The sequence below is a fragment of the Lithobates pipiens genome, unplaced genomic scaffold (genome assembly GCF_037356315.1).
Source record: "Lithobates pipiens isolate NorthernLeopardFrog02 unplaced genomic scaffold, aLitPip1_a1.2 Scaffold_18, whole genome shotgun sequence".
Classification (NCBI taxonomy): Eukaryota; Metazoa; Chordata; class Amphibia; order Anura; family Ranidae; genus Lithobates; species Lithobates pipiens.
Window position 1 is genome coordinate 71,124,782 of NW_027507758.1, and position 27,606 is coordinate 71,152,387.

General features: G+C 41.3%; 1 protein-coding gene across 2 annotated transcripts in view; it reads right to left on the bottom strand.

Moving 5' to 3' along the window:
- GPATCH2 (G-patch domain containing 2) overlaps positions 1-27,606 on the bottom strand; it is a 219,140-nt gene that overhangs the window by 35,058 nt on the left and 156,476 nt on the right. Inside the window, exon 9 of one of the 2 annotated variants that reach the window (XM_077485776.1) lies at positions 4,314-4,402. The exons of the other annotated variant lie outside the window; for it this stretch is intronic. Within the exon in view, the coding sequence (XP_077341902.1) occupies positions 4,314-4,402 (89 nt within the window). The remainder of the gene's footprint in view (positions 1-4,313; positions 4,403-27,606) is intronic. 2 annotated transcript variants of the gene reach the window in all.

Sequence of the window (27,606 nt, forward strand, 5' to 3'; positions counted from 1 at the left end):
GCGACATACGTATCCGGTCGCTTCTGCGCGTGAGCACGCAGGGACGGGTGTGCTCTAAAAATGTTAAATTTTTTTTTTTTTTACACTTTCCCTTTAAAAAAAAAGTTTTGATCACTTTTATTGCTATTACAAAGAATGTAAACATCCCTTGTAAAAGGAATAGGGCATGGCAGGTCCGCTTTATGAAGAGATGTGATCTATAAGACCCCACGTCTCTCCTCCAGGCTGGAAAGGCTGAAATAAAATAAAAATAAAAAACAATCTCTGCCTTTCCAGCTGAGTACACAGCATAATTTACAACTGCCAGGCCAGATGTGACGTCATAACGTCACACCCAGGCCTCTGAAGATCATAGAGACTGCCGGAGACCATCTGGTCACCAGTATTCTCTATGGTGAACTTCCGGGGCCGGTGGATTCCTTCTTCGGCTCCCTGATCGCGACATACTTTCAATTCCTAAGGACTACATGTCCCATGGTACATTGCTGCCTGTAAGCCTGATTTCCGTACAGACTCCACCTCCTGCAATCCCTCCTCTCAGCACCTCTTTAGTTCAGAAGGCAGGCTCTCTGAAATGTGTGACAGAGCCGTGCCTACTCACAGGACATAGTGACTACATGTCACAGAATTCAAGGAAGGAAATGTGTGGGGATCTTCACAAAGTTTACAAACTTCAAGATCTTTCAGATTATTAGGAGTGAGCTTGAAATAATTTAAATACAGTGTGGAAATTAATATATAACTACATTTTGACCATGCCTGCTCTTTAACCACCTACAGTGCCGGAAGATCAGCAGCAGGAAGAGGACGGGACATCCCTGCACAAAGTGGGACATACTTCATTGTAGGTGCATGTCCCTCTAGAGCTGGATTCATTGTCCGATTGTGGCTGGACGTGCTGGAACATGTTACACATTACACCCTAAATACATGTGTAACATGTTCTAAAAGGTGAACGTAGGCGTTAAGACCAAAATAAAAAATTTAATTAGGACCAGAGGGAGGCACAGAAGAGGTTGAGCAATGATACATTATATGCCCAAAAGGATGTGAACACTCCTCCAAATCACTGAGTTCAGGTGATTCCAGGTACTGCTAACATGACAACATACCAAGTCATATTTTCGGCAATTGTACCTTCCAATATTCTAAAACAGTTTTGGGACAGTAATTTTCTGATCAAGTTTGTGCCCTTGTACACAAAGCAAGCTCCATAGAGACATGGCTTGATGAGTTTGGTGTGGAGGAACCTTAAAGTAATATTCAAGTCTTGTTTTCTATTTAAAAAAACAAAAAACAAACATGTTATACTTACCTGCTCTGTGCAGTGGTTTTGCACAGAACAGCCCCGGATCCCCTTCTTCTTGGGTCTTTTGCTGGTGGTACTGGCCCCTTCCCTCTGCCGGGTGCCCCCACAGCAAGCAACTTGCTATGGAGGCACCCGAGCTGAGCCACTGCTTTGTGTGTCCATTCACACATGGAGCTGTGAAGCAGAACCCATCCCCTCAGTCTCCTGATTGGTTCACTGGCTGTGATTGACAGCAGCAGGAGAAAATGGCTCCAACTGCTGCCAATGAGGAGTGCGAGTCCCCGGAGCTGCATGGTTTTGGCTAAAATGAGAATCACGATTCTCTCACAATTCTCGCGGTGTAACATCTTTCACATTATACAAAAAAATTGGGCTAACTTTACTGTTTAGTTTTTTGTTTTTTTTTACTCATTAAAGTGTATTTTCTTTTTTTTTTTAAATTGTGTTTGAAAGACTGCTGTGCAAATACAGTGTAACATAAATATTGCAACAATCACCATTTTATTCTATAGGGTCTCTGCTAAAAAAAAAAAAATATCATTTTTGGATGTACCAAGCAGAAAATTATTTTCAACAAATGTCAGAAAAGGTTTGGTCTTTAAATGGTTAAACTTCCTTCATTTACACGCTGGAGTTCTTTCCTTTGATAAAAGAATGAACAGATACTTTGTTTCTATTTGTTTCTACTTATTCCTGTGTTGTGATTAAACTTGGCAGGCTGTCTGGATTTTTTTGTGCTCTTGTTAGAAAGAATTGTTCATGCTGTTTTGAAGATCAGGAAGAGAAAAAGATTGCGATTTCGATTCTTAACGATTAATCGTGCAGCTCTGCCAGAGAGCCAAGGCTCTACTGGACATCGCTGGATTGAGGTGGGGCTCAGATAAGTATTGGGGGGGGGGGGGGGAGCTGCTGCACACAGAAGTTTTTTTTTTTACCTTTTTGCATGGAATGCACAAAGGTAAAAAAAAAACAAAAAAACTGTGTCTTTACAAGTTTAAGAGGCCTGCATGGAGCCCTTGGCTCAAAACAAAAATAAATAAAATATGTGTCCTCCGGGTCCTTTGTCTCATCAAAATTTGCAATTTTAATTTGAGGAAAAAAAGAAAGAAAAGAAAATAGAAAGCAAAAAACAAAACAAAAACACTAATGCCCCATACACATGGTTGGAAATTCTGATGGAAAAAGTCAGAGCAGATTATGTCGACGGAAATTCCGATCGTGTGTGGGCTCTATTGGACTTTTTCCATCAGAATTTCCGATGGAAAAAGTTTGAGAGCTGGATCTAAATTTTTCAGACAACAAAATCCGATCTGACTTTTTTGATCGTGTGAAGAGAATTCTGACGGAGCCACTCAGAATAAATTACAAGACGAAAGCCATTGGCTACTGGCCTCTTTATAGTCCAGTCTTACGTGATTTATGCCACTGCGTTCTGAACGATTGGATTTTCCGACAACTTTGTGTGAACGTGTGTATGCAACACAAGTTTCGGCCGAAATCCGTCAGAAAAAATCCAACGGATTTTGTGGTCGGAATGTCCGAATGTGTGTATGGGGCATAAGACTGAGCCGCCGGTATAAGTCCCCCAAAGACCATTTATTGAAATTTACAGAATCTAGGAGACAGCTCGATACCACATATACTTTATTCATAGATAAAGACAAAAAACTACCACCAAGATTACAAAAATACAATTAAAATTATATTTGGCCAATTACTAAAAAAAAGGGAAAAAAACAGGAGCAGCTGCAGAAAAAGCATCCCCCCAAGAAAAGAAAAAAAAAATATTGCAAATATATATCCTCAGTAGCTCCTTATTATCCCACAGAAATTGTTATGAATATATTCCCCCCCAAAAAAAGGGGATTCTCATATATTGGTTTCAAATATTGTATCCAAAAAAACAAGGAGTATACCAAAGAAAGTGTCAAACTGAAATTCAACCAGACCAAATATTACACATTCCCTTTATCCTCCCTATTGCCCATGGAAACCTGAACTATTGGCAAAGCAAATCCCAAACTTCAGCCTCAACAGGACCTCATATTGCAAGAGATTCTGCTACATATAGGTAGGCAATGCTGGAAAACTCCAAGGGAAGGTTTATACATTTCCATATGCTTTAATATACCTTAAGTTCACAGTGTATGTATAGTACAGTGATGGCGAACCTTGGCACCTCAGATGTTTTGGAACTACATTTCCCATGATGCTCTGGCACTGTGCAGCGTAGTGGAGCATCATGGGAAATGTAGTTCCAAAACATCTGGGGTGCCAAGGTTCACCATCACTGGTATAATAGATGAATGAAATGTTGTATATTAAGCCCTTCTAAACAAGCAACCACAGCCCTCTCACCAGAGATCCATACAGGTCACCAAGTATGTGACACAAAATGTAGTTGCATGAAGAGGGAGACACCAGCTACAAGCCAAATGTTCATATTTATATTGATAGAGAAGAGAGATACACATTAGGTCTGGTTCATTAGGAGGAACTGGGGGGATGCTGGAAATAAGGGGGTACGAGTAGGAAAACCTGACCGGTTTTACTGGTCAGGCCGGCTGCACCAGAGGTAAGGTCACGCCGGCTACATCAGAAGTATGAGATATGGGCCCTTAAGTTAACCCTACTGGATACCTTTTGAATTAATTAAAACGCTGACTGCAAGCAAAGTCTTCTCATCCAATTCCAACACTTGGCCTCAAAAATCTTCTTTTAGGTGGATAGGCAAGAATTCTTACAAACACACTACAAAAGTTTGTGAATAGTCTTCCCAGAAGAGAGGAGACAGTTAAAGCTGCAAAGTAATGGAGAGAGGGAAAGGAGTGAGGAGTCAACTCCCTAAACACCTCCATGGTTTTGGAATGGAATTCCCAACAAACTCATATAGGTGTGATGGTCAGATCTCCACAAACCTTTAGCCATATAGTACAGGTTAGCTTTATGTATAATCAGACACCTCAGTGACATCATCATAAACAGCGTCATTTCACTTTCTTACCAGATGCCGTGGGTCCAGGAATCGGAGCGGCTTTCCTTCTCCGTTTGATGTCCCCCATAAACAAGGATCCTAAATGGACACTCGTTTGTCTAAAAGTAATTAACAAAACAAAACTGTTAACAAAGAGGGGGAAAAGACGTCAGGCAAAATATACGTCCTCTATAATCTGGCCTTAAATCAGACGCGGCTCTGCGAAGATGGGCTGCATAATGCGGTCACCAATCTTGTTTATATCGAAACATAATTATGTTTGTTGACAAGCGCTCAGCGTATAAACATACCGTCATAAATTGTTACTGGAATGAATAATATAAAAGGAATGCTTTTTAATTTTAAGAGCTGGCAATCTTCCTGCCTAGATGAAAAAAAGAAAAAAAAAATTGCGCACTGAAGCCGCATGACAGGTAAATGGCTAAGATTAATTATCTGAAGAGATCACAATACGGTTTTCTAGGTTATCAATTGGTAACTAACACCTTACTGTCACATCGGCAGTTATTACAAGGAACCGTGGCAGCCGTTCATTTTAGAAGTGATATGCCAAAGAAAATTATTTGCGGTGGTATGTAATATAAAATACAATCATCTAATTGTTATAAGCATCCTTATTCAATCAGAATGTTTTTTTTTTTTTATAACATGCAAACTGATGGCTTAGTCTTTGCTCCCCCATAGCTGACAAAATGAAGCACTACAAAGAGAGCCAGACAGGTTTCCGGAATGGAGTTTAAGTGAAAATGAAAAGGGCCGATTTAAAACACAATGGCCCGATGTAAATGCAGCCAAACAACATCTTTGTTTTCTATTACTCTAATAGAGCTGTCGTCCAGGGTCTAACCAGTGTAAATCTCCTGTCTAATTTAAAGTGGAACTTTACCCATAACAACTTGATAAAAACATTTTTTTTTTTTTAGCAAGGAGCATACATGCCACGTTAATAATTATGCTACCAAAATGAGTGTGTGCTGTAAATTGCCTCCAGCATTGTTCTCGTTTCTCCTTGCTGGAGGCCGCCATTTTGCTGAAGCCCAGAGCAGCATTAACTACTTGACCACTGGGCACTTAAACCCCCTTCCTAACCAGATAAATTTTCAGCTTTCGGTGCTCTCACACATTGAATGACAATTACTCAGTCATGCAACACTGTACCCATATGAAATGTTTGTCCTTTCATTCACACAAATAGTGCTTTCTTTTGGTGGTATTTAATCACCGCTGGGTTTTATTTTGTATGCTATTAATCAAAAAAGACTGAAAATTTGTTTAAAAAAAAATAATAATAATTTCTTTGTTTCTGTTAAGAGTATTGCAGAGTATTGGAAGAGTATTGGCAGAGTACTGCAGATTATAGGCAGAGTATGGGCAGAGTACGGCAGAGTACTGCAGAGTATTGACAGAGTACTGGGTTGAGTAATGGCTACTGGCTATGATCTTCCTTATTCTAGTTCGGTCGTACATCATCACGTTCTAATCCGTCGGACTTTGGTGTGATTGTGTGTGGCCAAGTCCGTCGGAACCCCGCCAGAAGTCCGTCAGGAAGACCGTTGGACCTAGCCTGCCGGAAAGTCTGATTGTGCGTACGCGGCCTAAGGGACGAGTGACGTAGTGGAGTGGACAGAGGAGTGGCCTTTTGTCAGTAGGAAGCATGGGACGCTTTCCATATGCTCGTATTTCATTTACTACATGTGAATTTTAGACACAGCTCTTAGAATAAAATAACTATTTTTTTTGTCCGGATGTCTGCGCAATGAGAGTGTTTCTTCAATTTTTTTATATGTGGTCGCCCGTGCTATACCATTGAAGCATACTTTTTAGCTAAAGGCCTTGCCAAGATTGTGTTGATTGCACCTGGAGGGTCAGTAGAAGGGCCTCTTGCAGACACTTAGTGGATCGTTTGGAGTTTAGGAGTAAATGTGGACTTGATAAACTTTACCTCTGTTCAATGTGCATATCCCATGCACTGGCGGTAAGAGTCAGTTTATTCGGGTGTTGGTGACGGCTCTTTCTTCAGCATTCTGAAAATTTTTGATGGACTTTATTTTGCTTATATCAAAATGTTATATTTATTGATGAACTTTTTGTTTATTACTACCATCTGCTAAGCGCTACACCCTATACGCCACATTGCCAGAGTATTGCAGAGTATGGGCACTGAGCAGCGCTGTGGGCACTACAGATCCAACCCACAGCGCTGCTGCAAATGATCTCTCCCCTCTCACTGTACAGATCGGTATGTCACGACGTCGGCTTGTTTATATGTGATCGCACCATCATTTGACCAGCAGCCATTTACTGTGATCCGTGAAGACCCGGTGGTCACGGCTTTTTCTGGGAGCGCGCCCCAGATTCTGGGAGGACATCCATAGACCTCCTCCCAGAATAAGCCGACCGCACTGTAGCTGTCTTTCGGCTATGGCCCGGTCTGAAAGTGGTTAAATCTTTAGGCTGTCAGCAGATCAGCCTCTAGACTTTCGGCACAGTGACGAAAAAAAGAGAGCAACTGAGCATGTGCAGAGCAGAATTTAAAACAGTATAGGCACTTTTAAAAATAGTTTACATAGCTATGCCTACATAAAGGGGCCAGCCTGACGTGATCTACATTTTCTGACTAAAGTTCCACTTTAAAATGAATCTGAAGTCTGTGGGCAGAATTCCATACTCATACTGTTTGGAAAGCAGCTTAAAAAGGAGAAGTTCACCTTTCAACAAAAAATAATAAAATAATTTTTTTTTTGCAGATAAAATAAATGTGCATTTACTGTTTTTTGTTTTGGGAACTTGCAAAAGCATTGCACCAGCGATCAGCAGATTGCTGGTACCAGGCAGGACTCCTGCAGACCAGTGTTAATTTAGTCAACTAAAATGACTAAAACATTTTAGTTGACTAAATGAATATTATTTTAGTCGACTAAAACAACTGAGATGACTAAAATACGACTAAAACTAAAATGCCATTTTAGTCAAAGGACTAAGATCAAAACTAAATGGAAATTAGACTTCAAAACATTGGTCTGTAGTGCATGTTCATACCTCAATGCCATAATAAATAACATATTCGATTTTTGACGCCAGCAGTATATAATGAGTTTGGAAATTGTAGAGAAATGTTAAACTAATGCATTACAATTTAATTACACCTATTAGATTTTAGACACCTAAAATGAGTTTAGTCGACTAAAACGTACTGGAGATTTAGTCGACTAAATACGACTAAAACTAAAACAATTGCAGAAGACTAAGGCCCCTTTCACACATGCGGATGATATGTCCGTATTTCATCCATCCGTTTGCGGATGAAATACGGGCCATACATTCATCCCTATGGGATAGCGGGTGTCTGCGGATGAGCATCCGCAGACACCCGCTATTGTCCGCCTCCGCAAATGTCCGATTCTGCAGACGGAGGAAAATCCTATTTTTCTGTCCGTCTGCAGAGCGGATCGGATGAACACACGGTCCGTGCTCGTCCGATCCCCATAGAGGAGAGCGGAGAGCTGACAGGGCGGTACCTGCACAGTGTGCGGAGACCGCCCTGTCCGCAGCCGGCTCAGCGGGGACAACGGAGCGATCCCCGCTGAGCGAGCGGATCATCACGGGGTGGATCTTTACTGATCCGCCCCGTGTGAAAGAGGCCTAAAATGGGACTAAAACTAAAATGAAATTTGCTACCAAAATTAACACTGCTGCAGACCAGTCAGTGTATAGGTTTGCTCGTACCTCATACGGGCAGGCAGATACTCACTGACAGGAAGAATGAATGAACTACCACATTGCTCAACAGCCGCAAAAGTTGTTGGGACTTGTAGTTCCCATTCACGGGGGGCTGTGAATGAATGTCATGTTACTTTCAAAGAGTTACAGTGGGCACCCCCGGAGAAGATCTCTGCTAGGTATCACTGGAGGGGGAGATGCCTGTAGCTAATTGAATATGTAACATGTTCCAAAAGGTGAACTTACCCCTTAAAGTGAACCTGTGTCCAGGTGATAATCAATCAAGTCTTAATCACATCCTTAAAATGTACTTACGTATTGCACAGAGCAGGGAGGAGTTAAACCCCTTCACAGGTTATTTTTGGGCTTCAAAAATTTCCCTTTAGCTCCCAGGAATTGAGAGGAAATTGATTCTCATCTTAAACAGTTGTCACCTGTACCCAGTGGAGATTATTCTTGACTCTTACTCTGGTGAGAACACTAAAAGTTTGGATTTTCCTCTTTACTATCAATCTTGGAGACAAGAACAAATATAGGGAGGACCCCCCCCCCCCCCCCAGCAGAGACACAAACAGCAATAAAAGCTTAAGGGTTAAAGTGTTACTAATCCCAGGACCCTGCATTCACTATATCTGGTCCCCCACAGTACACAGAACATGAAAATCCAATTATTTTAGTAAATATAAACTGCTAAATATCTTTTCTCATCAGCATAGTCTTTGTGACTTTTATCAGTTCCCGGTAAAGCTTGTAGGAGGAGTTTTTATGCACTGAGCTGCCTATCGGGATCAAGGACCCCCTGACCCTCTGTCTGGACAATGGTGATTGGCCCTGTGCTGATCCCATGCACTCTCCAAAGAAGAGAAAAAAACCTCTCTACCAATACACACCAAACTGAGCATGTGCAGCCTGACTCCATAGGCTCTGTCTTATGCTTTACTGCATATACAGATTGATTTTACTGTTGTGGGTTTAGTAGCATAAATAAAACCAGGGTTTTAATGATTCCCTAACTCTATCCTAAACAAAAGAATTTAGCCTTTACATTGGCCTTACACAAGCCCTCACTGACCTCTACAGTTGCAGGTGTTGCAGAGCAAATAATCCTCAATCCTCACAGCAGAAACACTGGACTTGTGTACTCTCTAATGCCCCGTACACACAATCCGATCATCCGAGAGAGATTTCTAGAAAAATAATGTTTTATACGTGTAGGAGTAGAATGTCAGAATTGGCCCAGGCTGGAAGTGGTAAAGAAAGAGAAAAAAAAATTTTATAAAAAAAAAAAGCGGCCTTTTCTTTAATCTTCGGCGCCCCTCATTAATACAAATGTTGTCCAGAGCAACCAAATTCTTACTTTCATTGTTCCCCAATCAGAAGAGAAGAAGCATATGGTTTCTATGGGCAACGCAGTTTTCCATCCAGACATCTGATGAATTAAATCAACTAATTAAATGAATAATTCTTTCTGAGCCCTAGCAATAATTTTCTAGCATTGCTTATTTTTTTTCTGACTGTCATTTCAACATCCTCATTTATCACGAAAGGCGAGCACGTGTGCGAGATAAAAAAATAGCATTGAATAAAGTCAGCCAATTGAAGTCAAGGACCTGCCTCGCAAGAGAAAGCGCTCGACTTGCTTGAGTAATTCTAGCAGCAATTGATTATCTGCTAGGCTGCATTGAGATATCTAGATTATTGATCAGTTAGATTATGGCGCTGCGCTGTGCGCGAAACACAAGATTCCTTCAGGCACATGCAATGGAGTTGTTCGTAATAACATTAAGTAAGGACCACTTTGTTACTGTTGTCACCCCTCATGTAGAACACAGCAGTTACTTTTTAATTTAAAATCAATGTAAGTCTGAAAGGCAGGCTTGTTCTTTCATAATAAATGAATCATTTGTCTTTGCAAAGCACGACACTTTGATCAAGAGCCAAGGTGAGAGAGATAACACTGCTCCCCTCTCGTGTTACCCACCGATAAAAAAATACAAGTTTCTGTAGGAATTGAAAGGCTCATATACAGTAAAGATACAGATTTTTTTTTTTCTTTTTCTTTTTTTTATAAAGTTAGTGTATTTTTTATATTGATTTTCAAATGAAATGCCATCGGTGTTTTCTGTTATAGAATACCTGTCATGGTCTGACACCAGCTAAAATGACAATCAGGAACCCTTATATAAGGCTTTGTATTAGGGTTGCACCGGTACAGAGTATTTGTATAAATATCGGTACTCGTGCAAATGCACCAATACCTGAAACCGATACTTTCAGGCTCGGCTCTTTGAGCTGTCAGTAGGTCTCCCCAGTGTTAACCACTAGATGTCGGCGCTGTAGCTGAATGGCGGCTACAGCGCGGACCTGTATTTCCGGGAGGCCATCATAGGATGTCCTCCCCTTTGTAGTGCCCATCAGTGCAGTCTCATCAGCGTACATCAATGAAGGAGAAAAATTACCGGTTTGCAAAATTGTATAACAAAATATTTAAAAAATAATAATTTTTTTTATTCGTAAAAACCGCAGATACCACCAAAAGAAAGCTCTATTTGTGGGAAAAAAATTGTAAAAATTTAATTTGCGTACAGTGTTGTATGACCGCGCAATTGTCATTCAAAGTGCATCAGTGCTGAAAGCTGAAAATTGGCCTGGAAAGGAGGGGGGTTTAAAGTGAGGTGCCCCCTGAAAAATAAAAATTTAAAAGTCAGCAGCTACAAATACTGCAGCTGCTGACTTTTAATAATCGGAGACTTGCCTGTCTCAGGGTCCAGCGATGTGGGGGAACTAAGCCCCCCCCCCCGTTCCCCGTTCCGCCGGCATTCTTACTGTGGGCATCCGGCTGTGGCTTCACAGCTGGGCACCCACTGCGCATGCGTGAGCGGCGCCGGACACCGTGATATGCCACACAGTCATCTGGGACACATGACAGGTCCCTGATGACTGTGCGGCGCGAGGGGAAGTGATGTCACCAGCCTGGGCATTGAAGAAGGCAGACTACGAAGGACCCCCTAGGAACAGGCATTTAGAGGTGAGTAAAAAAAAAAAATTCCAATTTTTTTTTTAATGAATTTTAAACTATATATATATATATATATATATATATATATATATATATATATATATATATATATATATATTTATTTATTTTTTATTTTTTTGGTGGCAACACCACTTTAAGTGCCCAGTAAGTAAGTGGTTAAAGAAGTCCGCTAATTGCAGCTGTCAAAAAAAAAAAGCAGCGATGTTTATTACCAACATTGATCAGCCTTGAAACACTAAAATAAAAAGAAACATTGTTTCCTTTTGTATATTTCTGTTTCTTCATCTGCAGATCAAAATCCCTTTGAACAAATGTTCCTCTGCTTAACCCCTTAATAACCCTTAATTTACTCTAATCAGCCTTAATTAACTACTTATTCTCCTCTATTTTATTTTTTTTCCTGCTTTTCTTCTTTTGTTCACGTCTATTTTATAAAAAATAAACAATTAAAACTTTTTTTTTTTTGCTTTGTTAGTGAATACTTTTACACATATTTTTTACCATATATTTACACATTTCACATTGAAAAAGCACTAAATTAAAAAAAATAAAAAAAATAAAGAAAAAATCTATTTATTTCATTTGTAAATAACTTTTTAATGCTTTGTACAATTGCTGACAGCTGAAGTTAAAACAAAACAGTTGCGGTAGGTATCGGTAATTGGTATCGGTGAGTACTAAAAAAAGAAGTATCGGTACTTGTATTCATTGCAAAAAAAAACATATGGTATCGGTGCATCCCTACTTTGTATGGTCATAGAGGCACAAAGGCAGGTGCACTTTATTATGCAAATCTCAACTTTTACTGGGGGTTGTAACATGGGGTCCCCCCCTCCGCTAGCGCTCCAAGCCCCTCCTCTTCATTGGGTGCCCCCCCACCGAAAGCCACTTTCCCTGAGGGCACCCGTGTAGGCTCACTCCAGAGTCCTGCTGCTGCATCCATTGGCACAGACAGTGGGATTTGGTCCCCTGGCTCCCGTGTCACAGGATTTGATTGAGAGCAGCGGGAGCCAATGGCTCCCGCTGCTATCAATCTGTCCAATGAGGAGAGAGACATGGGGTCTTCTGGCAGGGGACTTTATGTTACAACCCCCCCAATCCTGATTCCTGAAGTCACCTGTTGGTCCTTTCTACAAAATGTAATTTGGCTCTTTGGGGAAGAGGGTGACCTCATCCAAGACATGGCGCAGGGAACACTAGGGAGACGACTCTTTGGCCTGGTTCACACCTATTCCTTTTTTAGTGCTTTTTGCAGAAACACACTACAGTCCATGTAACATGGTTTCCTATGACAATGTTTCTCAACTCCAGTCCTCAAGTAACCCCAACAGCTTATGGTTTCAGGCTCTCCATTATTTTGCGCAGGTGATTTGATCAGTTTCACTGCCTTAGTAATTACCACAGCTGTTTCATCTGAGGGGAAATGCTGAAAACCTGACCTGTTGGGAGTTCTTGAGGACTGGAGTTGAGAAACATTGTCTTATGGGACACATTCTCAGCTATGCTTTTTTCATCTGCTGCGTTTTGTAAAGAGTCTGAGACTTTTTAAAATGGTTGTAAAGTCTCAAATCTCAATTCTATGCATTAAGGTGAAAAACATTCTGTGCTGCAGCTCTCTCCCCCCCCCCCCCCCGACTCCCCCTTTTTATTACCTGAGCCCGATCCAGCGATGTGCACAGGTGCAGCAGGTCCAGTGCTGTCTCTCTCCTCATTGGGCAGACTAATAGCAGCATGAACCATTGGCTCCCGCTGCTGTCAATAAAATTCAGTGACACGGGAGTAGAGGGCGGGACCGAGTCCCACTGTCTGTGTCAATGGACATAGCAGCGGGACTCGGGAGTGAGCCCACTTGGGTGCCCCCAGGGAAAGTGGCTTTCTGTGGGGGCAACCGATGAAGAGGAGGGGCTTGGAGCAAAGTCGGGGGGACCCCAGAAGAAGAGGATCGGAGTACTCTGTGCAAAACTATTGCACAGAGCAGGTATTGCACAGGCACGTTTGTTATTTTTATTTACAAAAACCTGAAGGTTTACAACCACTTTAAAGAGGAACTGTACTCTGCTCACATAATTGGTAATAAAAACATCTTTGCCATTCTGAAGCTTTCCTCCAACCACTTTGCATATTATTTTATATATCCTGTGATTTTGTACTTGCCAAATATGCTGCAGAAATCTCCCTCCACTGAGTCTGGCTGCAGCCATTTTAACTGTGGGCAGCTGAAGCTGCTGCCTGTTCACTTCCTGGATTTACACAGACACACCTCCAGCTCTGCAGCTCTCATTGGCTCTCGTATGACTCATCACCCTCCCTTCCTTGCAAAATCTCAGGAGAGTGAGAGAGAGCTGTGCATGGTGTCATAAGCCTAGACTTTTTACCAGACAAGAAACAGGAAGTGGGCTGTATAAGGTATTTACTACCCAAAGTTAAAACAACAAGGGCAGAAGATTTTATAGATGGTAAGTTGAAAAAAATCGACTGAAGTTCTGCTTTAAGGCTCGGTTCACACCATGCATGTATGCTGGCTGCGTTTGCTCGTGTAGAACAAAAGGTGCATGCACCCATTTCAAAACGCAGCTCGCAGGGAAATCGCATGGTCATTTTGACCCTGTGGTTCCTGTACCCACAAACACGCTGTGTTTTTACATGCGTGAGGGTGCCATTCAGAATGAATGGCAGCCCAAGATGTTTTCTCAAAGCAGTGCGTTTTCAATGTGGGTGGTTGCAGGAATCACAGCGATTCCCGCACCTGCCTGCATAGGTGTGAACCAAGCCTTAAATGCAAAATATTGCATTTTTGGTTGAATAGACATCGATGGAGAAGCAGCAGAAAAGAATGTAGTGCGTTCTTGCTGTGCTTTGCCTTCTTAATCTGCCCATCAACAAATTGGCAAAAAAAAAAAGGCGTACGCAAAAATGCACTGCAAAAAGCACTGTAGAAACAGGTCAAAAGCAAACGGCATAGGTGTGAACCAGGATTTAAAGTTCTTTTATCATGTACTAATTACAATACTTTTTTTTGGGGGGGGGTTACTAAAACTGGAGAATGCAAAATCTGGTTCACCTCGGCATAGAAACCAATCAGCTGCCAGATTTTATTGTCAAAGCTTATTTGAACAAGCTTAAGTTGGAAGCTGATTGGCTACCAGGCACAGCTGCACCAGATTCCAAGTGCTCCAGTTTTAGTAAATTTGACAAAGGAGTGATTTTCGGCACCAGCATCTCAGTGCCAATTTGTTTTGGACAGGTGTCCTTAGCGCCCACCTCAACTCAAAAATATCTAATATTTTCAGCAAGATGGTAAAAGTATGGATTGGAAAGTATTCATTTGGTGGTAGGGTCTACGTGAGGTTTAGGGAAGTTAGGTGTTAGAATTAATTTTTGGGCTAAGGTTACAAATGATGTTGTTTTTTTTTTTTAGGGTTAAAGCAATATTAAACCCAAAAAGCAAACATCTATTATATTGCAGCTTACCAAGTCCCCCTTTAAGAAAAAAAAGGCAGCTCTTGCCTTCTCTTTGGCACGCTCCTCTGCAGTGATTCCTTTTCCACACATTCTTCCACCCATTATCATTCAACTCTGAAGACTGAGGGCATACAGTGAATGAAGGGCATCATGGAATGGAATTATACAGATAGAGGTGCTGACATCATCACATCAGTGCCACTCTCTACACCAAGGGTCTCAAACTGGCAGCTCTCCAGCTGTTGCAGAACTACAAGTCCGACTAGGCATTGCAAGGCTGGCAGTTACAAGCATGATTCCCACAGGCAGAGGCATGATGGGACTTGTAGTTCCACAGCAACTGGAGGGCCACCAGTTTGAGGCCCCTGGTCTACACTGAGGACTGCCCATAGTAGAGAGAACTTCTGAAGGGAAGACTTCACATGTCTTGAGTCATGACCATCCAGAAGACTTCTGGATAGGTTATTAAAAAAATAAAATAATACAGGGGAGGGGTCTCATACGGGAACCTGTTTTCTTTTGGAGGGGGGGGGGGGGGGTGGATTGTCAAAGTTGGCCTTCACTTTTATGGCAAATGTTGCAGGTGGGAGGGAGGTTTAGTGTAAGCCCTTGTACACACAGCGGACATTCCGACAACAAAATCCATCGGATTTTTTCCGATGAATTTTGTCCGAAACTGGTGTTGCATACACACTGTAGGACAAAGTTGTTGGAGAATCCGATCGGTCAGAGATTGATGACGTTTGTTCTTTACGATGGGACTACGTTCAGGCTAGTAGCCAATAGCTTTGGTCTCGTAATTTGATCTGAGCATGCGTGGCACTTTGTCCGATCGGAATTCTCTACAAATGATGGGACAAAGTCTGATCAGATCATGTTGTCGGAAAATTTTATATCCAGCTCTCAAACTTTGTTGGTCGGACATTCCGATGGAAAAAGTCAGATGGAGCCCACACACGGTCGGATTATTTGACAACACGGTTCGATCGGACATTTTCCGTCTGAATTTCCTACCGTGTGTACAAGGGCTAAGGGCAAGAGTAAAGGATCAGTTTGAGGTTGGGATAAGGGGGGGGGGGGGGGGGGGGGGGGATGGATTGCCAAAGTTGGCCTTCATTTTTAATGGCAAACGTTGCAGGTGGGAGGGAGGTTTAGTGTGAGGGTAAGCTAAAGGATCAGGTTGAGGTTGGGATAAGGAATGTGGGGGTCTCTCTACCTACAGTTTTTACTGCCAACAAATGAAGATACTGATGTAATATAAACATGATAGTAGCACTGTTCGGACATGCAATAATAAGCTTCTCGCCTGCTTGTGAACTACAGACAGTATTCATTTCACTTTTTAAAATTAAATGATGACAATTAAAACAAGCAATAATTGAAATGATCAGGATTGAAAACATGGCATTTATTCTGTTACACAGATGAAGCATTTTGAGTAATCAAATTTTGATCCCTTAAAAAAAAAGGCGCAGTAGCCAATATTGGCGTAGGAGAAAGAAAAGCGTGAAGGCGTGGGGGTGGGGAGAGCACTGGTGAGTAACAAAATGCAAGCACCTTGCCTGTAAACTTGGCTGGGGATGTGACGATGACAGGGACTACGGTGAACAGTGTCAAATGGAATAATTTTCTCTAAAGTAAGACAACAGGAATCTGTCGCCCTATTTATCCATTTGGAAAGGGAGAATTTGGAGAGGATTAAGCCTAGTTAAAAAACTGCCCTCTGGACAAGAAGTGTTTCCGAGCGGACCCAGACAAGCTCAGGAAACAAGCAGATGTGACTATGGTCCCTGGCGTTTGGCAAGAACGCTCATTGTCAATAAGAAAAATATAAGCATGGACAGGGCATCAGCTGTGCAACAGTGGAGCAGGCCTGCAAGTGTCAAAATAGCAGCAGAGAACTGGCAGAGGGTGGCAGAGGGAGGAAGAGGGGGTTACTGGAGCCACTGTGATGTGAACTTCTAGCGCAAAGCCAAGAATCTGGACATTAATTACAGTATTCACTCATCACAAACAGGCTACCCGCTCAGTCCAACCAGTACAGCTATTATATACAAGGAAAATTGATTTTTTTTTCCTTTTAATTATTTAGACAATGAAACATAAAAAGTGAGCTAAACATGGGGTACATTTGATATTTAAATGCTATATCGGTGTGCATAGTGTGTGTGTATACACATATATACACACACATACCATCTCCCAATCCCAATAGCTGGTGATTGTGATAATAACATGAAACCACTATTAAGAATAATAACTAAAAAGAGTAACGACAACTATGTTAAAAAATAAATAAATGATACAAAACACACACACACACACATATATATATTAGGGTTGTCCCGATACCACTTTTTTTTAAGACCGAGTGCAAGTACCCACACTTTTTTTCAAGTACTCACGATTTTTTATTTTTTATTAACACTGTCACGTGATGTTGAGTTATTTTGAGGGGACAGCAAACTTATACTGTTATACAAGCTGTACACTCACTACTTTACATTGTAGCAAAGTATAATTTTCAGTGTTGTCATATGAAAAGATATAATAAAATATTTACAAAAATACGAGGGGTGTACTCACTTTTGTGGGATATTGTGTGTGTATATATATATATATATACCGTATATACTCGAGTATAAGCCGAGATTTTCAGCCTCTTTTTTGAGGCTGAAAGTGCCCCCCTCGGCTTATACTCGAGTCATCGCTGTCTGCCCGCTCGATCAGCGTGTCGAGCAGACAGACAGCGGCCATTCTATAATTCAAAAGCCGCGCCTCCGGCTCCGCCTTCGCCTGTGATAGGCGGAACACTGAATTTCCCAGCAGCCTGTGTTCCGCCTATCACGGACATCGTATCATCCTCGTACTACGGACGAGGATGATACGATGTCCGTGATAGGCGGAACACAGGCTGCTGGGAAATTCAGTGTTCCGCCTATCACAGGCGAAGGCGGAGGCGCGGCTTTTGAATTTTACAATGGCCGCCGAGGCGCCGACGAAGAGGGCACGGGACGGAGGCAAGGCAAGGCACGGCACGGGACGGAGGCAAGGCACGGCACGGGACGGAGGCAAGGAGGCAAGGCACGGGACGGAGGCTCGGGACAAAGGCTCGGGACACAGGTAGGCTGGACACACACACACACACACACACACACACACACGGATGGATGGATGGAGACACACACACACACAGGGATGGATGGATACACACACACACAGGGATGGATGGAGACACACACACACAGGGATGGATGGATGGAGACACACACACACAGGGATGGATGGATGGATGGAGACACACACACACAGGGATGGATGGATGGATGGACACACACACACACAGGGATGGATGGACGGACACACAGGGATGGACGGACACACAGGGATGGACGGACACACAGGGATGGACGGACACACACACAGGGATGGACAGGCATGTCTCACCCTCGGCTTATACACGAGTCAATAAGTTTGCCAGTTTTTTTGGGGGTAAATTGGGGGCTTCGGCTTATATTCGGGCCGGCCTATACTCGAGTATATACGGTATATATATATATATATATATATATATATATATATATTTATTGTTTTATTAGTAAGAAAAATAACTAAAAAGATTAACTACAACTGTGTGTATATACTTATTTATTAAAGAAAAAAAATAGCATTTTATATTGTGGATGTTCCCTGTGTTAAACACAAATCTGAATCAATTTAATAATGAAACAGAAAAAAATTATTATATATATATATAATGCTATTTTTTTCTTTAATAAACACACACATATATATATATATATATATATATATATATGTGTGTGTTTATTAAAGAAAAAAATAGCATTTTTTTTACACATATATATATATATATATATATATATATATATAATTATTTTTTTCTGTTTCATAAAATGCTATTTTTTTCTTTAATAAACACATATATATATATGTTTCTTAAAGAAAAAAAATAGCATTATATATATATATATATATAAAATTATTTTTTTCTGTTTCATTATTAAATATAATTTTTAATTTCAATTTAAAGAAATGTCATTTGCCATTTTTATAGGGCAAGTTAGTATACACAATTTTGGTTGGATAATTAGGATCATCATTGAAATAATTTTTGATTCAGATTTGCTTCCCTGTGTTACAGGGAACATCCACAATGAATTTTCCCAGAATAGGAAATATAAAAAGTAACCCGAATGGTTGCTATGTGCAACTGCTCAACTTGGCCTTGGCTGCAGTTTTACTTTTCTATAAATCCTCTGCAGTCTGCTAGGAAGTTGGGTACATGTGTATTCACATAAAGGTGTAGGCACGCTATCCTTCCCACTAGACAAAGGACTTGTCTGTCTTTCCCGTCACACATCCTTTGTCCTGCCTCTCCCGTTATTTATCATGCCTTTACAATCCTGCCTCTCCAGAGACGGTGCACTGTAAACGTGCACCAAATCCATCCCAAAGTCCTGGCACGACCGCCGCGCTGTCCTTACAAAGGATAATGCATTGTTTTCTTCTTGCCTCTAATTAGTTATTTAAACATATGTTCAGCATTTAACTCTAAATGTTTGCTTTTTCCCTAAGCTCAGAGACAGCTGTCCAAGATGTGAATGCCAGAAACATTAAAATATCAACATCTGTTGAATTATGTAAATTTAGTGGAATATAATTGAGCACAAGTTGGGATTGATCAAATTCAGATTCAGGATTGAAACATCAGGCCAGAACCCCAGCTAATACATTGGTGCGTGTTACAAATTACTGGAAGAAAAAGACGATTCTTTGGCTCACTTGATACACGGGAGCAACAATGTGAAAAAATGAAAACCCATTTCAGAATTTAAGAGTGCATCATGTACAAACTTGAGCATTTTGTATTAAATCCAGTTCAGAGGACACAGCTTGATGAGTTGATATCTTGGCACTATCTTGTGTAGTTGGCTGCCGGTGGCTCAGTCCCTAGAGTTCCCGATATCCTCCTCTTCTGAATGGCCAAGAACAGGAGCCAAATTGCAAAGTGGTGTGTTCCCTGGTTCCACCCCCATTAGAATCACTGTACTGGAACATGAGAGGTTTCATGTCATGTGACGAGGGACTGCAATCTACTACAGGAGTGACAGTAAAAAAACGATGGAGGCCATCGATTAGAGGTTAATTGAGTAATGTCTGTTGAGGGAAATTAGCAACCTACAAATTGTAGCCTGCAATTGCTCTTTGAGGCTAGTTATGCGTTATCTTGCATTTTTTATTTTTATTCCTTTGTGTATTTATGTTGTCATGCATCGCCATTTCTATTAATACATCTATGGGCCTATTAACGTGCATCAAAAAATGGACATGGATTTTATTGGCCAAAGCATTTTAGAACATTGTACAGATGTGAACTACCACTATTAAAGGAACGACAGCTCTGAAACCAGATGTGACTAAATCCTTGACGATGCCGGATTTATTCTTCACAGAGGAGATGGGGGAATGGATGTTCCTCCATCTCCTCTGTATGAAGGGATCTCGGCTATTTACCTGTTTACCATGGTCCCAGGCTCCCCAGAATGGAAGAGCCTGGCAAATACTGAGGCCATGCCAGAAAGTGCCGGTACAGACAGCATGTATACCGTATATACATACAGCAGTCAACAAGTGCTTAAAAGGCATGAATGGGGCCTAAGGCCAAAAAATGAATGGCACCTAATCAGATGACGGTTGAATACAATAGCCGTCAGGGAAGATTCGGTCATCCGTGCTGTTTAGCATGCATGGGGAAATTGACTGATCTAAAGATGCATGGCTAGCTTGAGTCTTCAAACAATCCTCTATACAGAAGCAGCAGGAGGGCCTAGCTGGGAACATAACAGTAGAGACCTCACTCACCACTGGGATCAAAGTCAAATATAAGCCGGAGACTCCTTTTACAATATGAATTCTATGTGGACTTAGCATTTCTAAAAACACATATAATGAGGCTTTCGTTTATCTAGAACAGTCCTGTCTATACGCTCCTCAAGATGGAAACTATCCTGGGAAATAGGAGTGTGGAGTCAACCTGTATACACACAACCAAGAATAAAAAGACTACTATGCAGGTGCCAGGATTTACAGATGAATGCATCTTCTCGGGGTCAGCATCAGGAAATAAATGCCCACATTGGGCGAGTCCTGAACAAAGATGGTGCCATTCTTTTGCTACTACAATTATCAATTTTATTTTTAATATCAAAGGCCCCTTTAACACATGCGGACCGTATGTCCGTATTTGATCCATCCGTTTTCGGATGAAATATGGACATACATGAATCCCTATGGGATGAACATCCGCTGACACCCAATATCATCCGTCTCTGTTATGGTCCTATTCTGCAGACGGAGGAAAATCCTGTTTTTCTATCCATCTGAAGAGCGGATCGGATGAACATGGATAGATGGTCCATGTTCATCCGATCCCCCATAGAGGAGAGTGGAGATCTGACAGGGTGGTCCCTGCAAAGTCATCCACCGGCTCAGTGGGGATCAACGGAGCGATCCCCGCTGAGCAAGTGGATGCTCACGGGGTGGATCTCAGTTTTCATTTTTGTGCTGCCGATCTCATTCAGCCACTCTCAACATGCGCTCTCTCTAGGTTCAGCTGCACATCATTGCTCTGAACCGGCTTCCTAACAGTGATGCCCCCATGTGGCGTTGAGCCTCTAGGATTGTAAGAAGTGAAATCCAATTAACCCCTTGGCGCCAGCCACACGCAAATACGCGGCCCCTCAGCAGCAGGGTCTTGGCGTCAAGCGGCCGCATGTTTGTGTGAATTAGTGTAAATACAGCCGTGCCGAGTTTTCACACCCTGCACGCTCCTGACACACTTACTGACGCTTAACGGAAAGTAGCGATCGGGAGTTTTCCAATCATGCGATTGCTGTGACAGCCAATCACTGCATCATATGATCATAAACCCTGCCTCCCTGTGTCCTAAACCCCTTAAATGGGCGGGAGGCGCCAGCTCAAAGCAGTGAATAAAAGTGGTGAGCCAGGGACAGTCAGGCTGAGAAGGAAAGCTCTAGAATTCTAGATGATGCTGGACTTCCTCCAGCATGGAAATTAGACTGATTTGCTGCAGCTTCTAATGCACACTCTGAGATGCTTACAGTGTGCCGTAAAATCAGAGTAAGCTCAGTACAGGAGAGTAGGCTGTACAACTGTGCAAGGCTGAAAGGAAGATTGGAGTTTAGATTAAAACCCCACATTTTTTTAATTCACTCATCTGATGAGTAACATGTTACACTTTAGGATAACAAAGACAAGCCGTGATACTGTTAAAATATCATATTGAAGAATATATAAAAAAAAAAAAAAAAGCATAACTTGATTAAATTTGGGTTATCTGCAGTGCTCACTTTTAGAAAAGTTTAAGTACAGATTTAACATTTCTATGAACAAACAGAATTAAAAGCTTGAACGATTATTATATATATATTTTTTGCAAGACTAAAGTGGATTACAAAACTCCCCTTTTTTTCTGTCAGCCCATAAATATTTACCCAATTGCCTTAATCAGTTGATGGACTCCGCATACCGCTAATAGTGCATCCACTTAACCAACAATCTAGCGCTCAATTTTCCAATCCCAATATATTAACAGCTGCTCAAAAATGTAGTAATTAATGGTTTCATTTATTTTTGGCAAACTGAACGCAGTGACAAATAGTTGTGTATCTAAGGCAAATTAGGACTCTTTCCTGAATAACAAATGATAGACGGGAAAAATAAAAGAGGTGAAATTATCTTTTTATCTACATAGAAAAAGTTGCGGTGTAAAGAAGAACTCCAGGCAAATGGCAAAACACTTCTTATGTTCAGATGTGATGCTATACGACACCGCCACAGGCTGAACGAGAGAAAATCAGTCAATTCCCCATCCACATTATGCAGAATGGATGGAAGAATCTTTGATGTTGGCAATTTTATTCAGAAGCTGCATTACCACGGCTGCCTGAATACAATGGTGTTGCGGAACGGTGACTGCATCTGTAAGAACACAGTCATTGTTTGGCCAATAATTTTTCCAACCAGCTCAAAATGACTTTGGTGCTTGCAGGGCCACCTACGATGCTGTTGAATTGGCCAAAACAATTTGTCAATGGCGAATCTAAGGCAGGACATACACGGTGCAAATTTCTTTTCCGCAACCACGGGTTGCAGTAAAGAAATTTGCATGGTTCCTCCATCAACACAGAGAGCGTTGACAGGGGAATCAGCATTTGTCTTCTCCTGGCAGGGGTGGTGGAAGTTGTCCCCGCCGGGAGAAGACAGTGATGATCGCTAGCAGTTGCTAGTGATAATTGCAAGAGAATCCGGCAGGCTGGTTTAACCCAAGATGATCAATCGATCAACTTGGTACATTCAGCCTGCTCATTAACAGTTTGAATCCTGTGTATGGCCAGCCTAATGCCCCATACACAGACAATTGGATTTTCCAACAACAAATGTTGGATGTGAGCTTGTTGGCGGAAAGTCCGACCATGTGTATGCTCCATCGAACATTTGTTGTTGGACTTTACGCCAACAAATGTTGGCTAGCAGGTTCTCAAATTTTCCGCCAACAAATGTTTGTTGTTGGACTTTCCGATCGTGTGTAAACAAGTCCGTCGGACAAAAGTCCATGCATGCTCGGAATCAAGTACGAGACGGAGCTATAACTAGCATTCCTAATGGAGATATCACGTACATCTGTAATTGTTGGCCAACATTTGTGTAACCTTGTCTATGCAAGAAAAGATGGGGCCAACATCCTTTGAACAAAAATCCATGGTTTTGTCGTCGGAAAGTCCAATCGTGTGTATGGGCATTAGTCTTCCTCCCTGATTAAAGCAAAACTGTACGCAATCTCAATAAGGGCCCTCTATACTTTGGCTCATACAACTGCTGGAGCCCGCTACTTCTAAATACAGTGTTATCCCCTTTTTCTCCTCTATCCAATGATGCAGCACTGGGTACCTGAAGAACCAATGAAAAGGTCTCTCCCATGGGTAAGGAGGAATGAACCTAAAAGAGTTTGTTCACCTTAACATAAATGTGACCCAAAAACAGAACACCCTCCCGATCTCCACTGCATTTAAGTGGTTGTAAACCCCAACCTATGTCCACTGAAGTGACTGGACCCAGGTGGTAAACAGAGATGAAACAAATCCTCCTACATAAGTTGTACCTGTGTTACTACATCTGTTTGTCCCCTACATCCATTCAAAGTGCAGAATTGCAGAATTTAAACAGGATCTCTCTGCTCTTAAATACAGGGGGTGGAGAGCTGAAGTTACATCAGTGAGGAGAGCTTTGAGAGCTGATTGGAGGGAAGGGACATCAGTGAGGAGAGCTTTGAGAGCTGATTGGAGGGAGGGGTGTGTCCCTTCCCTCAAACAGCACACAGGGACAGAGTTAAGGCTGTCGATCACAGGCTGTGCCCTCCTGTCACTATATTTCTCAGGAAAACCCATCAGAAAAGACTCATACAGATAGAGGGACAAGGCAGAGGACAGAAATTACACTTAATGACGCTTAGATTGAGACAAGTACACACTATGGAGGCATATTCTATGTTCATATTTCATGTCTGAGGTTTACAACCACTTTAATGTCAGCAATCTTAAGCTGTCAATGTTCCCATAGCTGGTCCAGCGCTCTGGGGGTATAAAAGCCCCACTCTTCTCTGGACAGTGCTTTCAGGATGGACCAGATTTATTCTGATTGGTCAACCCTAGGACAGGACTACAGAACACTTCATCCTCTTTGTGGTATAGCTCACAAAGAGAACAACAATGTACAGCACTGGCAGAGATCACAGAACATTATAAGCTTACTAGCTGGCATAATCAACAGGTATTTTTGTACTTATCAAAAAATAAAAAATAAAGCGTCTAATGGTGAATTTAAGAGATGAAAATGGAGCAAATAAGAAAAAAAAAAGTTTGTTATCAGAGCGTTTACATACTTTAATATAAAGAAAAAACACAATCAACCTTAAAACCAAGAAAAATGCCAAAAGGTTATCTCTTGGAGGATTCCCTTCATTATTCAACATCTATCTTGAACAATACCATTAAGATGCCTCCCTTTGTGGTAAAATATATATTTGGTATACACAAGAGATGACGCTTTTATTTTTTTACTTTACAAAGTATCTTTTAAGGATGCAGAATTTTTAGGAAGTCAATAGATTTGGTATTGGTCGACATCCGCTGCGTTCCATCAGAGCGTAGACAGATAAGAAGTCTTGATGAATGTCAAATTTTCAACATATTTTCTAATATGATTATGAAGAAAATATGTTCGATAATCCATTATGGAGCTCACCTTGACAAAGGTCACAAAATGATGGTGGTTTAACTACAGAGACTCTTCAGACAAACTTTCGGAAGACAGCAAAGCTATTGGGCTAATTTGAGAAGTACAAAACCAAGCAGATATTATGTGCGGGAGGCAATAACCCACAGCAACCAATTTTACCTTTCCTCATCTCAAAGTAGGATTAATAACAAAAGAAGATACATTTGTTCCACACTATGACCTGATCACTTGATCCTGCCCCTAATTCTGTACTGGCATTGGGGCTGTTTAGGGCAACCATAGGGGGCAATATTGAGCATTCAAAGTTATAGAAAGGGTTACCATCCAAAGGGATTTTCCAACTGGGTGATTGTTTCCTCTGAAGGAATGAATTAGTGGGTTTATTTGCTGAGCAGGAACATTCTTCCTTCCTTAATAATAATGAACTATGTGTCAATAAAAATAAAAAAAATTTTTGTATCTGGTAGGAAAAAAAAAATAAAAAAATATAAATTTTTTAAATTGGAACCCCAGGATCTTGCCTACTTTGTGTTTCTAGATCCCTTTCCACACGCTTAATTAAATGTGAAATCTTTTAAATGGACACCTTACTTTTTTGTTAATTTTGGTTATGTCATCAGCTTCTTTGGAAAAATACGCTGTCCCTGGATATCGGGGGAATGATACCCATTGGAGCCTCATATCATACTGGCAGGGGAAAACATGCACTACATATACCAATGGGAATGCACATTGTGGTGGGCATGTACTGTATATGGCGGGACTCTGGGCTGTCTCCTGATTACATGTAAATGCCCACATAGTCAGCCACACACTGGTGTCAGGGGATTCTTGAATGTAGGTGAGTTGTGAACAGGTGTTGTGCCCATATTTGTTAACGTGAACTGTCAGTTTGGTTTGTTGCAGGCTGGCTGGTCGTTGCCCTTTCATGCGCTCCTTGCTGCAAAGTCTAGTTATAGGTTGGGGTGGTTGCCATTTGTTTGTATAGTTGTGCCAATCATACCCGTCCACAGAAGGACGCAAGGTGTATTCCACATTTATCCTTCGGCAAGGTACAGCTAGTATGAAGCACGACTGAGAACTAATTCTTCATAGGGTGTAACAGCTGCTCCTGGTCACACAAACGGAAATAAAAAAAGGAACCCATTTGGGGAACAAATATACATCTAAAATGGTTTGTAAAAAAGAAAGGGATTATGCTTTTCCAGAAGGAAGGTAAGTACCTTGAAAATAGTGTTGAAATCCTTCTGGCTGGAGTTCAGCTTTGAAACTGCGGATATAGTATGTCCATTAGAAACAGTCCTGACATACCCTTGTAGGTTTTCACACCTCCTATGGTAAGGAAACCTTTGTACAGCTGGAGATAAAACAGCTTTGGGGAGCATGTATCAAGTAAATTTGTGATCTGAAAGGCAGTCTGATTTGCATCTAATTTTGTTGCTAATTCTTTGCAACATTTTTTTCTTTTGTACAGTGAATCCAGAAAGTATTTACAGCGCATCAGTTTTTCCACATTTTGTTATGTTGCAGCCTTATTCCAAAATGGATTAAATTCATTATTTTCCTCAAAATTCTACAAACAATTCCGCATAATGACAATGTGAATGACATTTGAAATCTTTGCAAATTTATTAAAAAGAGTATGCATGAGGATGGTGGGCAGTGGTAAGGATGCTCTTTACATTGGTGGATAGAGAGAATATTCCATACATTGGTGGACAGTGGAAAGAATGCTCCTTACATTGGTGGATAGAGAGAGGAATACTCCATAGATTGGTGGACAGTGGGAAGAATGCTCATTACAATGGAGGATAGTGAGAGGAATACGTCATACAGTGATGAACAGTGGAAAGAATGTTCCTTACATTGGTGGATAGAGAGAATATTCCATACATTGGTGGACAGTGGGAAGAATGCTACTTACATTGGTGGATAATGAGAGGAATACTCCATAGATTGGTGGACAGTGGGAAGAATGCTCCTTACATTGGCAGATAATGAGAGGAAAGAATGCTCCTTACATCGGTGGATAGAGAGAATATTCCATACATTGGTGGACAGTGGGAAGAATGCTCCTTACATTGGTGGATAGTGGAAAGAATGCTCCTTACATTGGTGGACAGTGGGAAGAATGCTATTTACATTGGTGAATAGAGAGAGGAATAACTATACATTGGTAGACAGTGGGAAGAATGCTCCTTACATTGGCAGACAGAGAGAGAAATAATCTATTCATTGGTGGACAGTGGAAAGAATGCTCTTTACATTGGCGGAAAGTGAGAGGAATAATCCATACAATGATGGACAGAATACTCCTTAGATTGGTGGATATAGAGAATACTCTATACATTGATGGACAGTGGGAAGAAGCCCCCCCCCCCCCCCCCCCCATATAGACAGCTTAAAAGATTATTGAAAATTATTATTGGTGTAAGGCGTTATTTAAGAGGCAGAAAAAAAATGCTCACAAGCTCAAGGAACCCCTAGTAACTTCTGGAGAAACCTTGGAAATCCAGAGAACCTTGGTTGAGAAAAGTTGGTAGGAGAAACCAATGGAAGCTTGATTGATGTGCTCCAATATATATTAGGGCTGCACTAATAATATCATGCCATTAAACTTTCTAGAAATTGATTTGTGCTTTACATAATAAGCCCGGTAGCTTATATTAAATAAAACTCACACATATTTGGAAGAACAATATAAAAGACATCACCATGGTCACCCCAAAGAATGGTGCATTT